At 37.1% G+C, this 16,594-nt stretch overlaps 1 protein-coding gene across 2 annotated transcripts in view; it reads left to right on the forward strand.

Annotated features, from left to right (window-relative positions):
* Positions 1–913: 913 nt before the first annotated feature.
* The window catches only part of LOC107015538 (beta-taxilin), a 40,546-nt gene continuing 24,865 nt past the window's right edge, over positions 914–16,594 (forward strand). The window contains exons 1-3 of one of the 2 annotated variants that reach the window (XM_015215850.2): positions 914–1,249; positions 1,736–1,812; positions 10,307–10,415. In XM_015215850.2, the coding sequence (XP_015071336.1) occupies positions 1,078–1,249; positions 1,736–1,812; positions 10,307–10,415 (358 nt within the window). In that variant the 5' untranslated portion in view covers positions 914–1,077. The remainder of the gene's footprint in view (positions 1,250–1,735; positions 1,813–10,306; positions 10,416–16,594) is intronic. The other variant, XM_015215851.2, reaches the window with a different exon arrangement.

A 16,594-nucleotide genomic window follows, 5' to 3' on the forward strand; every position in this document is an offset into this window, starting at 1 on the left:
ACCTCCAAGAGGCCAAATACGCCATGTTACTTCTAGGGGGTGCTCCCCGATCGTGACAGCTCCCAAAACTAAGTGTGTGGCTACGCCCCCAAACGGCGGGGTGTTGTCTTGGCTACTGTCTGTAGGTGACAAGTCGTCGATTATCCAATCTTAGCAGCTTGGTTGTCAAGTCTTGGGTCCTCTTCTAGGACCCCTTGTGGGTCCTAGGTGGAGTTGTACCCGGGGCGTTAAGCCCCTATACATAGTCGTCTAGGTCTTAGGAACTCCCACCATCAATTTCAACCAAAAAGAACACGTAAAACTCGCCAAAACATACTAAGACACACAAGCACTTTCCAAGGCACATATTTCGACCGTCATGGACGTTTTGACCTCCAAACATCACCAAACTTTAGACACTACCTCAAAACATCATTATTAACCATTTTAACACAAAATTAACTCATGAGACACATGCGAAGCTCTAGTTCAACATAGTTCGTTTTAGGTGCGTTACAATAACATTTCTTATAAAAATACATTGCGAAATTTTACGTTTCACTTATCATTGGTCTTCATGATTTTGTCTTATGTCTCAAAATTTTCATATTTTATTTAGCCATTTGAAAGTAATTTAATTTTTAATCATAATGGAGTGATAATTTTTTTATAATACTAATAAGTTTTAATTATTTCTTTTAAGGAAAATTGTATAGTGTAATAAAAAAATATTTTTAGAAATAATGATTTTTTTTTATTAATAGAAAGTTAAGATATAACATTATTTATATTTCACATGATTTTTCTGAGTCATTTTTGTAATTATTTCAAAATATTAATGTATTTCTTTTTTATAATTTTGTATTATTATATAATATTATAATATAAATTAAAAAGGGGTTTAAATATTGATAAACCTCGAAATATTGTTAGATGTTGAAGAAAGACGAAACCAGGAGCCGTCATTTGTATTTGTCGTCATCATCAGTATCAGTAATATATAAGTGTCAGCTTGAACCCTGTTGTGGCTAGCCAGCCTTCTCCTCTCCCCCCCTCTCTCTCTGACACTTACTAGGGCATTTTCTCTGAAAATCACTGATGGAAAGTGAGAACCCTGCCGCAGATCAGCTTCCAGAGGCAGAATCGTTGCCAGATGGTTTCAGCTCAACCACTGACCCGCTGCCACCCCAACCACACCACAAGGAGGAAAACTTAATTCATCCCCAGCCTACCAACTGTGAAAAATCACATCCCAAGTATATGGAGGACTGTAAGTATATTTCTCTCTTATTTCACACGGATATAACTATCTGTGTTTACAGTTATATTATCTGTTATTGTAATGTTACATGGAAACATTAAATCACTTTAAAATGGATCATGTTTTTCAATATATATAGTTAATGGGATGGTTGAAATAAGACAGAAATGGAGAAATTGAAAGGAAATATTTAGAAGCAGTTCAAAAACATTGCAAGATGTGATCATTTGCTTGAATAATAAAATGCTGGAGCTTCAAAATCTTCCAAAGAGATCCATTAGAAATGAAAAATGACTGATAACATTTTAAATGATGATGTTCATTGCTTCAAAGAAATGTCTGATGCAGTTTCTTTTGTGGTCGTATGTCTGAATGGCTATACGCTTGCATGTAGCTCTTTACTTCTTCATGATGTTTCTACTTGCAGCATTGTTTCATCTTAGGTTATTTAAACCTTCAATCAGCCTTCTCTAAGTGATACTTCTTTTCCCACAGCTGGAGGAGACCCGAGCCAAAATATTTCAGCTGTCAAGGAGATATCATTACCAGAGAGTGTTGAAAACAAAAAAGTAGTCAGTAAACATCAATATCAATTTTCTTATGTTATATATGTTTGTTAGCTATCACTTTCCTGCTTTTTGATCCAATCTAGTCATGTTTCTGCATAAACACAGTAGACTATTCATTTCTCAAATTGGATACTTTGGTTTTTACTACATGGAATAAAATGGCTATTTCTCTCATTTTGGGATATGTGCACTATCCTCTTCTGTGACCACCTTTTTGACAAATTGATTCTCCTGCTATATTAATTGTCTTCCCTGTGTTACAGCTTAATCTTTTCTACGTCTCTTAGTTTTTATGGTAGACCAGTTCCATCAGTTCTTTTTTCCACTCTCTACAGGTCTGTTGTTCTTTCTTTCATTTCTGTCCTAATCTGCACCAACGGACTCTGTGAACCACAATTTTATTTACAAAGTAGCTTTAGCTTAGGTTATGTCAATGAGAGGAAACCCGTGTCAGTAATTTGTTTTGATCAGTTAACCATGTTTACATGATCAACACAAAATGGAAATGAAAGGAAAACCTTCTCTTGGCAAACACTAAATCATATGAATTAAGGGATAGGTAGTAATCTATTTAAAAAAAAAAGGGATAGGTAGTAATGTTTTAGGGAAGTATGTGTTAACAATTTTTGACGAAGTAATAAGAAATTTCATTGCTGGCATCAAGAAGATGAAAAATAGTACAAAAGTTAGGAAGATGACAATTTAATTAGCTTAATTACAAAAAAGACCACTACTGCCAGGGAGCTAACAAAGTTCAAAAAGTACTCAGGAGAATATATGGGTGAAAGATTATGCCAACTATATAGTTACAAAAGATATCCCCAAGGGAGTGATATGGAGATGATATGCCTTCAAAACATTTGTTGTTCTCTTCTGACCATACACACCAAATGATACGAGTAGATATCATCTTCCAGAATGGCTTGATGGCCTTACCAACTCTCCAATTGGACCAGCGTTCAAAGGCCTCTTTGGTGCTTTGTGGCATTACCCAATTCCTACCAAATATACACAAAACATACTCCGTAAGTCAGTATTGACTGTACAATGTAAAAATAGATAGTTGTTGGGACTTCAGGTATTATAACCGTATTAAGGTTGAGGAAGTGAAGTGTGCTATTAGTAGAATGGGTAACGGAAAAGCGGCAGAACCAAATGAGACCCCAATGGAGTTCTGGAAGAGCACAAATAGAGCAGGTTTGGAGTGGCTATGATACGCGAGAAATGAAGGTGGAGTACAACGGTTCCGTTGTAAAAAAACCAGGGTGATATACAAAATTGCAACAACTACGGGGGTATGAAGTTGTTAAGTCACACTATGAGAAAGTGGTGAAGATAAGAGTGAGAAGTGGTGTGTCTATTTTTGAGAATCAATTTGGATTGATGCTCGGGAGATCGACCACAAAAGCTATTCCTCGGATAAAAAGAGGGACTTATATATGGTGTCCATTAACCTTGAAAAGGCCTATGATAAAGTCTTGAGGGAAGTCTTGTGGCGATGCTAGACGACAAGAGGTGTGTTGGTGGCCTACATAAAGGAGATAAAGGACATGTATGAAATAGCTAAGGTAAGAACGGTGGGAGGAGACTTGGAGCACTTTCATATGGAGATGGGTTACACCAGGGGTCGACTCTTAGCCCGTTTCTTTTTTTCCATAGTGATGGATGTATTAACGCGAGATATTCAAGATGAAGTGCCAATGACATAGTATTGACAGATGAGACACACGATAGAGTGAACGCTAAGTTGGAGCTGTGGAGACAAACATTGGAGGATAAAAAGTTAAGGTTGAGAATGTGGGCTGCACGTTCAATGATGTGATGCATGAGGTAAGCGTGAAAGTGAGGCTTGATACTCAAAATATCCCCAAGAGAAATAGATTTAGGTATCTTGGGTCAATAATGCAGGGGAGTGGATACATCAACAATGATATCACACACCGTATTGGTATGGCATGGATGAATTGGAGGCTTGCCTCTAGAATTTTGTGTGATGCAAAGGTACCACGGAAAATTAGAAGCAAGTTTTAGAGGGTGGTGGTTAACCCTTGTTGTATGAGGATGCTATGTCCAGAAGATGCATGTTGAAGAAATGAGGATGCTAAGGTGGATATGTGGTTATTGTTTAAAATTACTAGGCTTACTAACAACGCAAAGAAAGTGGAAAGATTCAAATTTGTTATAGGAGTACCTGGATTTACATATGAGAAAATGGTCAAAACCCCCCCCCCCCCCAAGCCTATAGCCGGATTTCAAACTACACACTCATACTTCACGAGGGTTCTGTTATCCCCAAATTATTTGAAAATGAAATAAGTAGCCCTTTAAAACGTCATGTGTCTTGTGGTGGAACACCTATTGATATCTTTTTTAAAAGACGTTCTTATTCTTCCTCAATCTTTCTTCTTCATTCATATTTTAGCCCTAACTATTTTGTGAGAACTTTTATTAGGAGAACAACAAGAATTTAGGGATTTCAAATTAGCAAGGTTGCTGGAAATAGTGTAGAGATCACACATCTGCAGTAGGCTGATGATACACTAATTTTTTGTAAGACAAAGGAGGAGAAACTCTTGATTATAAGACTTATATTGGTGTAGGTTGAGGCTATTTATGGGCTCCGTATTAATTGGAACAAAAGCCCGTTGTATCCAATTAATGTGGTTCCAGAAATGGATCACCTTTCTCGAATCTTGGGTGGTGGGATAGGCACTTTACCATCAATATACTTGGGCATGCCTTTGGGGGCAGAGTATAGGCCCATAGATATTTGGAATCCAATTCAGGAGAAATGTGAAAAGAAATTAACCAGATTGAGATCACAATATCTATCCTTGGGAGGTAGACTAACTTTGATGAACTCAATTTTAGATGTCCTCCCTACATATATGTTATCTATCTTCCATATACTCCAGTCAATAGTTCAAAGGTTGGATAAAATCAGAAGAAACTTCTTGTAAAAAGGCAATAAGGAAAGGAAAGGTTTTCATTTTGTCAAATGGAAGAACATTATCAGAAGTAAAGAACAAGGTGGACTAGGTATCAAGAACCTTTAATACCAAAGCAAAGCACTCAAGGTCAACTGGCTATGGAGGTACCGTCAGGAAGACCAAGCCCTCTGGTATAGAGTAATCAAAAGCAAGTATGAGCAACTGAACACATGGGTAACTAAAGAGGTCAACACCCCATATGGTATTAGCCTCTGGAATCCATTAGAATAATTTGTAGTTTCTCAGTAATCAATTAACTGTCAAAGTTCAAAATGGCAGTAAAACAAGTTTTTGGATTGATAAATGCATCGCTACTGTGAGCCTTTAAGATATCTTCCCTGAAATCTTTTTTTTGACCAAGAGAAAACTATTGCTGAAATGTGGTCACCACAAGGTGGAATATGATCTTTAGAAGAAACTTGAACGACCGGGAAATTGCTAGAATGATTGTACTTTTCAAGCTACTGGAGTGTTTCCAAGGAATCCAAACAGGTGGAGACTATTTATGGTGGCATGGGCACAACAAAAGAAGATACAGGGTGAAAGAAGGATAAAAACAAACAAATCTTAGGGAGAATCAAGACTTCAAATGGCCTTGGAAGCAAATTTGGAGAGTCAAAGTGCCACAAAAAGTGGCATGCTTCACCTGACTGTTAGCCAATGAAGCAATTCTTACCATTGGACAATGTGGCCAAGAGAGGTATATCTCTATGCAACAGATGCTCCTTATATGGTAAGGATACAAAGACTGTAAACCACCTCTTAATACACTGCAATTTCATTAACCAACTCGGGCAAATATTCCTTAATCTCACCTTAATCTCATAGGCATTTCCTAGAGTATCCTAGTAAGATTGATGAGACTCTTTCAGTTGGGAGGAGGTTGGAGTTGGGGCTACAAACGGAGACAGACCCTGCTGGTGTATGGTGGACAATATGGAGAGAGAGAAATGCTAAATGTTTTGAAAATAAGAACAACCTGCAGAAAGTCAAGCTTAAATGTAATTTGTTGTTCATGTTTTTGGTGTACAAATTCTACTCCAATGAGACTGAGTCAATCACAGATGTTTTAGGTCCATCTAGATCCTGGTTCACATTGGAGAGACTATAATCTTTTTCTTCTTTTTTGTAAATGTGGTTTTTCAGTACTACGTAGTACTGACTGAAATACAAATGTTACTAGTGTCAAAAAAAACTTTGATTTGGAGAAAATATTGGGGGTTAAATTTTGTGTGTGGGGGTGGGTGGGTGGGGGGGCTCTTTTCTCTTCTCCGAACGGATATGTTGATGCCGCCGGCATAGTCTGAGTATTTCGCTGCCACTACCATCTCCATCTATGGATTTGTTATTTCTCGCCTTAACCATTCGCTCGTCTACTTACTCAAAGAGCTCTCCACCATTTCTTTCAAATAATAAAGCTTGAAAAAGAGAACATTCACACCACCATCAAGACCACTATGAGTCTAATTCGATTAAAATTATTTTTTTGGTGATTGGAGATGGTGGATTTGATTTTTTTTTCAAAATTTTTACATGAGAGTTGTCACAAATTTACTATAATGAATCCAGTGGAGATGGGGGTAATGGTGCGACAATCTTGGGATGATAAGGGTGAAGATGTTTGGCATATGATACCATGGAGAAGAAAGAAATTAAATTTTTAAAAAATAATAATTTAAAATACATATATTTATGAAATAATGTATTTAAACAAAGTCTTAATGTTGTTTTGTCTGCTGACTCTCTCAAAGAGAGTGAAATACACTCACTATGCCTGGTAAGCATTTAGGGAGGTAACACTTTCAGCTTTACAAAATTCAGGGAAAATAGGACCCTCATAAAATATGAGTGTGTAGTTGGGAATCCGGCTATAGATTGAGGGGGCTTTTGGCCATTTTTCTCTTTACATATTAAGAAACTTGATTCATTTTTTAGCTTTAGCTGTGGTTAAGTCAAAAATAGAAAATCACCCAATTTGAGAAAATTTTGACTTTTAGATTTCTAGGATCAATAATGTAATCGAGAGTTTATTGTTATATAAATGATATATAAAGAAACAATGGTATATAATAAATACAAAGAGAAGGAATGGGATGAAACACAAAATTATTAAAGTGAAAAGTCAATAGTAATCACGTGTTTAGTGTAGTAACAGGGGTGTGGAGGTTACTCGATCATTGCAACAAGAGTTTGTGGCTCAGTTTTCTATTAAGAAAGAAAAGAACTTAATCCGTTGGGAAGTACACAGTTGAATTACTCTCAAAGCTTAAGTTGAGGGGCAAAATGAAGGGTTATCAAGCCATTATAAGCTTGCACCGAAGGGTGTAGACTAATAGTCAATAAAGTCGAGTGAAACCATGAGGTCTTAAGTTCAAATTCCAGCAGAACCAAAAAACTACTCAGTAATTTCTTCATGTTAGAATAGAAATAGGTTTATATAATCCTATTGGAATAAAAATATGTTTATACAATCCTATTAGGATAGGAATAAGTTTATACAATCCTATTAGAATAGAAATATGTTTATACAGTCCTATTAGAATAGGAATAGGAATATTAAATAGTATCCTATTTGGTAAAGGGTTGTATTCTAGGGTCTTTAAATAGGGTCTCGTGTAATAATGCAGACACAACAACAATTCAACAATATTTTTTCCCTATATTTCTCACATGTAATCAGAGCCTCTATGATCTTGGTAGAAAATCAAAGAGCTTCTGCTGTCTGCCGGCGGCTATCACTCATATATGCTGCCCGCCTGCCGATGATTATGTTAGCAAAAGTTGAGTCACCGTGTATCTTTCTGGTGACTATTTTCTCTTATCTAATTTGTGTAGCACCATGCCATCATTCTGGTGACTAATTTTTCATATTTAATATGTGAAGCACCGTTCCATCATTTCGGTGACTACTTTTTCATATTTGATTTGTGTAGCACTGTGCCATCATTCCAATGACTACTTTTTCATATATAATTTGTGCAGCACCGTGCCATCTTTCTGGTGACCACCTTTTTTTTGCATATCTGATTTGCGTAGCACGGTGCATCTCTCCTGACTGCTTTTCATATATAATTTCTGTAGTACCGCATATTTTTCCGAACTATTTTTTCATATCTGAGTTGCATAACTTCATGTGTCTTTTCAGTGACTCAAATTTGATTTGCATAGTTCCATTCGTCTTTCTGTTGACTCCTCAAATCTGATTTGCATAGGGTTATGCCATCATTCCAACCCTACCCATGTTATTTCTCTTTTTCGATGGGGTCGTTCCATCAAATTCGAACTATCCTATATAATTTCTATTTACTAATTGGGTCGTGACATCATTCCGACCATACCTATATAATTTTATTCCTTATATTGTGACCACTTTTAGCCATCAAATCTAATACTCTGGCATATGAGCATATTCCAACCAGTTTTTCAGTGACTTGTTTATTATCAACTCATCTATCATGATCCATATACTTTGTACTAGGTTTTGAGCATTTTGTTGCTCAGGGGAGTGTAGTAGCCTTGTATGTCGATTATGTGAGTCACTCTATGGTTTGAAGCAGTTTTTTTGGTCTTGTCTTTGATAGGACATAAGTGAGGTTTTTCTTTTAGAGGGCTTTCAACTAGAGAGAAGAGAGAAGAAAAATGGTTCTTTTGCTGCAGTCTTTTTCTCTGACCAGCAACCGTTGGATCGGGCTAAAATTTGGATTATGTCTTCCTGACATCTTGGTGGTTGATTTGAACGGTCAGCAAGATCCTGTTTTAGGTTCCGAACAGCAGTTGGGTTTAGTCTTTGCAGGTTTTTTAGTTTGGGAAGTTAAACACTGGAATTTTATCTCTGTGTTTACTGACATTATGCATCAAATCCAGTATTTGATGAGAAGACAAGCACATTTGAGATTGACGTGACTGTCAATTTTGTGAAGTCGTTTGATCAATTTGCGGATATCTTACCAAGTCCCTCATCGGTCCTTGTGTTAATTACATTTGTAACAAGTTAGGTACATGAATTGTATGCACTAGCTTGAGGGGGAGTGTTAGAATAGAAATCAGTTTATATAATCCTATTGGAATAGGAATAGGTTTATACAATCCTATTAGAATAGGAATAGGTTTATACAATCCTATTAGAATAGGAATATGTTTATACAATCCTATTAGAATAGGAATATGTTTGTACAATCCGATTAGAATAAGAATAGGAATATTAAATAGTATCCTATTTGGTAAAGGATCGTATTCTAGGGTCTATAAATAGGGTCTCGTGTAATAATGTAGACAAAACAACAATTCAATAATATTTTTTTCCTATATTTCTCATACTTCACATTTGCATAAGTTGGTGAATAGAGTTATTCGGCAGGTAGAAAGTATCCGGTGAAATAATCGAGTTGTGCACAAACTTACTTGGACACCATCGTCAAACAAAAAAGTAGTACAAACTCTCACTCTGGTGCTGCTATCAAGACATTCCACCATGAAAAACAGAAGAGAAAACTAAAGCATGTTTGAATCTAGATCCTACTGCTTCCTTGCTTATATTCAGGTAGAAGAATATCTTCAAAGTAGTAAGAACTCTGTAGAATCAATTTTGAGATTCAATATTCCCAAGTTTCTTGCAAGTGCCTCAGACTTGCATCTGAAGGGGAAAATATGCGGAAGATGGAGGAATGTAGAACATTGTCCTATTATATTTTTCAAAACTTCAGCATTCTGAGGTATGCTAGGATTGTTTCTATCAAAGGTTAGAAGGACGTCATGATCATTTCTGTAATCACAGAGGATGTGGGATGGGTTGATATTGCAAATAAAATTAAGGAATTCGTTGACAAAGAAAACTCAAATGTCAGCTATTGTAGTACTCATCAAAGAATATGTAACAATTCTCAAGTGAAGGGAATCAAGAGATGATTCTTGGAGAATTTAGAAATGGTGCCGCAAGAGATGCTATAAATGAGATCTTAGTATACAAACAATCCTTCAAAAATCCAGAGTTCAATAGTTAAACATGCATAGTTAGTGTCGCTATAAACAGTAATCATGTTCGCTACTCTTATATTACGTACTTACTATTTCAATATGTTGCAAGTATCAGTTACTCATTTTATTGCCTGTTAGTAACTTTCCATCTTAGTAGTTACCATCAGGTGGTTTATGTGCTTTAGTTCCACCAACTCCCTAAGCTAGTCTTAAAATGAACTGCAATATTCCTCCATTATTACTAGGGTTCACACTTCTTTTTGAGGATTAGTACTGTATTACTAGGGTTCACACTTCTAGTCATTTGGCTGGAAATTAGTATGAAGAAACAATCTAGCTGTCCTAGGGTGCGTCTTTGCTGCTTTTTCTTTTTTATTTCCCCATTACTAACAAAAAAAATGAGTTTTGTGTTTTCTGTTTCTTTTCTTGCTATAAAATTTTAGGATGTTGTTTCTTATATCAAGCTATGTGCAGGTTCCCTTTTTTTCTGAATGTTTTGTAACTTCACTCTTTTGGTTATATTCATGTGTTAGGATGCCTCTGAAACCAAACGGAAGATGGTAAAACGTACCTTTAAGTCTGAAAAAGAGTTTTTGGAATTCACTTTGAAGTATCAGCAGGTTCTTGCAGAAAGAGATTCAGGTGTCTTGTTATAATCCTAATTTTGCTATTTTTTCAGTTTCAGGCTTCCTTTCTATCATAATTCGCGTCTTCCCCATTTCCTCTGGATATGGATAATTTTTTATTGTTTTCACAAGCGATGATAATTTCAGGTTTTAATGTCACATGTTGAGGCCAAATGCACTCACAAGTATACGTGGTCAACTATGATGAAATTATTGTCCCACATATTGTTTAAATTAAACTAATGCTAATTATTTTATTCAAGTGACTTCCCGTAAGTGATGTTGATTAACTAGAAAGACTAGGAAACTAGAAATAGGAAAGCATTAAATATGCCCCTGTACTATTAGAATAGTTTAAATATACCTCTCGTTATACTTTTGGACTAAATATACCGCTCTCGTTATACTTTAGGTTCAATATACCCTCGAGTTCTACTTCTATACTGATTTCCCTTTAGTTTTGACAGCGACATGTGATGAGGTTAGAAACAAATGAACCATCCCCAATTTTAAATACTCGATTGAGTGACTTTACAAAACCACCCTTTAACTCATCCCTGACCCATTCTTTTCTATTTTTTGGAAACTGGTAACCTTTTGTATTCCTAAGCATTCATGGTTATGCAGATTACAAGAAAAGAAAAATAAAAATATCCTTTTTTATACGGAAATTAAACAAATACTTACAAAGATCCTATCAAGTCCACTAATTGGATCTCCTTTTCTATATCTTCTATATCCTATTCTTTACACCAAAAGCCTAGAGTTGTAATTACTTTCCATTTGATCTTCTGTATTGTACACTCCTTTCCTTAAAAAATTCTTTGATTCCTTTCCTTTCATATAGTCCACCAAATGCACGCTGGAAATGTTTTCCACCATCTTTTCTGAGTCTTACAGCCTCCTCTTTTTATCCAACAACTTAAGCGGTCAGAAGTGTGTTCTGGCATAGTCCAGTATTCATTGACTATGCTAGTAAATAAAGCCCACACCTCCTGTAACCTTACAGTGCATGAATAGGTGCTTGTTAAGTCTCCAGAGTCTTTTTTCGAAGGAGAGTCTAGATGCTATATTGATGCCTCTCTTCTGCATTGCGTCACGAGTCAGACAACTCTTTCTAGCAACCAGCCAAGTGAAGCACTTCACCTGGTAGGGACCACACGTTTCCATATTGTACTCCAAAGTCTTGTGGATCTTCCTGCACTTCCTCTATGTCCCCAATTTTTCACAGAAAACATCCCGTCATTGTGATGTCTCCATGTTAATTTATCTGGCTCTAGAGTAGTACCATGTAATCCACCAATCAAAAGCTCACGAGCTCCACTACTTATCAATCTCCCAATCATTAAACATCCTTTTGAATACTAGGTTCCAACCTTGGGGAGAGCACATCTCCTCTATCTTGCTATTAGGTTTTGTGCATATTGAGAGAAGACCAGGGAACAAGTCCCTTAAAATCCCATTGCCACACCAATCATCTGTCCAGAACATAGTTTTATTTCCTCTGCCCACAATAATAGTTAAGCTGCTTGCGAGAGTCATCCATAAGTTGCTGATGGTCCTCCACATCCTAACGCCGTGAGTGTCAATAACTTCACTTGTACACCAGTGATCCTGCTTCCCTATTTGTGATGTATTTACTTTCTCCACAGATCTGGGTGCGGAGTCGCCTTTGTTAGGAGTGCTTTACCCCTCAATGTGGGACTTCCCGGCGCGAATTCTGATTTAGTCGGGCTCCAATGTGAGTACATGATATCGGGTGGGAAACCCAAAAAAAGTTTCCTTCCACAAAGCTCTCTTCCTGAACATATTTCCAGAACCTTTTTGGAAGTAGGCTCTTGTTATGAAGCTTTAAGTTCCTAACTCCTGGTGCCCCACTTTTCCTACCTTGTTGTGCTATAGGCCATTTAACCAAGTTGACGCCCTTTTCTATCTTATTTCCTTTCAAAAGAAATTTCTTCTTAGAGCATCTATAGACTTGACAACCTTACTAGGAATAGGGAAAAGGGACATCATATATGTGGATAGAGAGTCCAGTACTGAGTTGATTTGTTAAACTTTTCCTCCTAGAGATAACATGTTCCAAAATTTGAAACAAATTCCACTTCAAAGGTTGATTTCAGATCATATTCCTATAGCCTTATTAGGGGGGGTCTTGGGAAAGGAACAAAAGTTACTTCAAATTCGAAAATTGGTGGTTAGAATCTGAGGGCTTCATTGACAGAGTCGGAGAATGGTGGTCTTCTTTCAACTTCACAGGGAAACCTGATTATAGATTGGCTTGCAAACTAAAAGCTCTGAAGACTAAACTTAAAGAATGGAGGAAAATTTGGGTATACATAGGAGAAATTGCTTGAACAGCTGGCTGATCTAGAAGCTGAGAGGGTAGACAGACCTTACTAATGAGGAGTCTGCCAAAAAATCTGAATTGATGTTGAAATATGAAGAGTTGATAAAAAAGGAGGAGATCTCCCGGAGACAAAAATCAAGGGCTCTATGGCTGAAGAATGGTGATAAGAATACTAAATTCTTTCACAAGGTAGCAAATGCACATAGGAGATACAACAACATTGATCAGCTTATGATACATGGAGAACTGAATCAAGAGCCAAGCAGAATTAAAGGGGAAATTGTTGAACATTATAAAAGGTTGTATAAGGAATCATCCCAGTGGAGACCTTAGTACATAAATGTGCAATGTCCTGTCCTAACAGAAGAAGATACTCAAGCTCTTCAAAGCAACTTTGAGGAAAGTGAAGTATTGAGATGTTTGAAGTTGTCTGCTATCAACAAAGCAGCAGGTCCAGATGGTTTTACTATGGGTTTTTTAATTAAATGTTGGGATGTGGTAAAGCAAGACATCATGGACACCTTTCAAAACTTCTATGAACATGAAGTTTTTGAGAAGAGTTTCAATGCAACTTTTATAGCTCTTATACCCATAAAGAAAGGTGCCAAGGAGTTGCGTGACTTCAGGCCAATTAATCTAATTCGTAGCATCTACAAACTTATCTCCAAAGTTCTTACCGAGAGGCTGAAAAGGGTGGTGGACAAGTTTGGTAGACACACAACAAATGGCTTTTGTTATAGGGCGACAGATAATGGATGCAGTTTTGAGTGCAAATAAAGAAGTTGATTCCAGAAATAGCCAAAAGAAGCCAGGTGTCCTTTGCAAGTTGGATATATAGAAAGCTTATGACCATGTTAACTGGAAATACCTATTGAAGATGTTGAATCTGATAGGTTTTGGGCAGAAATGGTTGAACTGGATAAAGATTTGCATATCAACTGTAAGATTCTTAGTACTCATCAATGGTATCCCTGAAGGTTTCTTTCAAACCCAAAGAGGTCTCAGACAAGGGGATCCCTTGTCACATTTTTTATTCCTGATCACTATGGAGGGTTTAAACAACATGATAAAAACTGCTAACTTGAGAGGATGGTTAAGGGGTTTTGATGTTGCCAGAGAAGGTACTGAGAGACTAGAAAGTCACACACTTGCAGTATGCAGATGATACCTTGATTTTCTGCGATGCTGTGGAAGAACAACTAAAGTATCTAAGAGTGATACTGGTCTTATTTGAAGCTATTTCTGGTTTGCATATAGATTGGAGGAGGAGTATGATGTATCCTATAAATGAAATAAGCAACATGAGTTGTTTAGCATCAACTCTGGGCTGTGAAATAGGAGTTCTGCCTACTATATACTTGGGAATGCCTTTGGGGGCCTAATCCAAGTCCATAGACATATGAAATAGTGTGATCGAGAAGTGTGAGAAGAAATTGGCCAAGTGGAAGTCTCAGTACTTATCAAAGGGGGGTAGACTGACCCTCATTTACTCAGTACTTGATGCTTTGCCAACCTATATGATGTCCATGTTTCCTATCCCACCAGGGGTCATTAAGGGGTTGGGTCGTATGAGGAGGAATTTTTCCTGGTAAGGCAACAAAGAAAAGAAAAGTTTTCATTTGGTTAAATGGGAAGAAGTCATGACAAGCAAGGAAATGGAGGTCTAGGAATAAAGAATTTGAAATTACAAAGCAAGGCTCTTAGTATGAAGTGGTTGTGGAAGTATGCAAACAACAACCAGATGCTATGGAGGAAAGTAATTAGAGCCAAATATGAAGAAGAGGACAACTGGATAACTAAAGAAGTGCGCTCCGTATGGTGTTAGCCTCTGGAGGTCTATCAGAAGCTTGTGGAATGAAGTTAAAAGTAAGTCAAAGGCAAAAGTAATGGATGGGAATAACACCAGATTTTGGAAGGACATTTGGCATGAGAGAGGCAACATGGAAGATCTCTTTCCAGACATCTACAACCTAATCATGTTTCAACAAAGCACTATAGCAGATCTATGGTCACTACAACGATGGAATTTCATTTTTAGAAGAATCCTTAATGATAGTGAAATAGTGAGAGTTGCTGAATTTTTAAACATTGTGAACACTTTCACTTGACTACAGCTAAGTGAGGATAAATTTTGGTGGACAGGAGATGACAAGGGAGTGTTCAAAGTCAACAAATCCGACAAGTTGATGGATCAGACAGATCACCAGTGCTCAAGTTGGCCTTGGAAGCAAATATGGAAGAGCAAAATCCCTCACAAAGTCTCCTTTATTGTCTGGTCAATGGCTAAGGAAGCAGTCCTTACACAGGACAATGTTATGAAGAGGGGGAAAAACCTTGTGTTCTAGGTGCTTTCTATGTGGTGAAACATCAGAAACTGTTAACCATCTATTTTTTACATTGCAAGTACTCCCATCATCTGTGGAGAATATTCCTAAGCCTCAAAGGCACTCTCCTGGACAATGCGTAGGATGGTGGCTGAGGCATTACTTTGCTGGGAAGAAGCGGGTGTACATGTTAAGGACAGAGGTAGATGGAGAATTATCACAGGGGCTATCTTGTGGGTTGTTTGGAAAGAAAGGAATTCAAGATGTTTTGAGAGCATCGAGAACAATGTGCAGAAAGTTAAACTAAACTTCATGTTACTTTTAGTCTTTTGGTGTAATCAGTTATACTCTAATGACACTGTCTCTATTATTAATGTGTTAGGCTCAATTTAGATGTAGAGAAGTGAAATCAGGAGTACACTTGTAATATAAGGTTACAGTACGACCCTTGTACTGTTTTGTGATATAATAAAAAGTTACTAAGTTCAAAAAATATAGCCAATTTCTTCTCAGATTTCTCAATTTTGCCATCCCAAATTTTTCCTGGTTTGTGCTTGAAGCCCAAGGGCATGCCTAGGTAGACTGTAGGCAACTCTTCTGTCTTGCACTTCAAATATTTGCGAGAGTCGCAATCTGCTGCACCTCCTTTATTGGAAAATTACTACTCTTTCTTGAATTAACTTTGAGTCCTGAGAAAGCTTCAAAAACAACCAAGATCACTCTTTAGTAGCAAATTTGTTCCTGCTCTGCTTCACAGAATACCACTGTGTCATCTGCATACAAAAAATGTGTCAGTTCCATTGTATCATTCACCCTGTTTTGATAGAGAAGCCCCTTATCCACTTATTCTGAGTAGCAACTCTCATTAAACTGTCCAGACCTTCCATAGCCAAGATAGAGAGTAAAGGGGACAGAGGGTCTCCTTTATCTTAAGCCTCTCTCTCCCCGACCCATTCTGTTTACAAAGAAATTTGATAGTAACAAAACTTTGAATGACCAGAATTATATCTGTGAAATTGTGAATGTAATTAAGCACATCACTAGGAGTAGTTATTAAGGTTGCAGTACTCTTTTAATAACAAGCAGCATTACAATATATCAACACATATAAAAAAGCCCCCAAGCACATCCACAGAGACATTTCTCTCTCCTGCTTCCTATTAGGGGAATCACCCTTCTCCGGTGAAATTTCCCAGAGATTGTACGCATCTTTCTTGTTCACCTAGCTGCCACCTTCTGTGACAGCCACCTTTTCTTTTCTTAACCAGTTTTTGTGAAGTATCATATCAGATCAAGAAAGAAGGAAGATATAATATATTTCAATGCTGGCTTGAAGTCATTCAATATCACTTGATGGCATCTGGGAAGAAGGAGTTTTGTAGGATGATGAGAAGATCGACTATACCCAGAAAGGTGATGGAATGGATTGCTAATTCTCGAAAAATATCTTGTTCCTTTCTGCCCAAATATACCACCAAGTACAATCCGTGACAATCTTCCATCACTCCTCCTTCATGGCTG

Source organism: Solanum pennellii, chromosome 4 (assembly GCF_001406875.1).
Source record: "Solanum pennellii chromosome 4, SPENNV200".
NCBI classification, from domain to species: Eukaryota; Viridiplantae; Streptophyta; class Magnoliopsida; order Solanales; family Solanaceae; genus Solanum; species Solanum pennellii.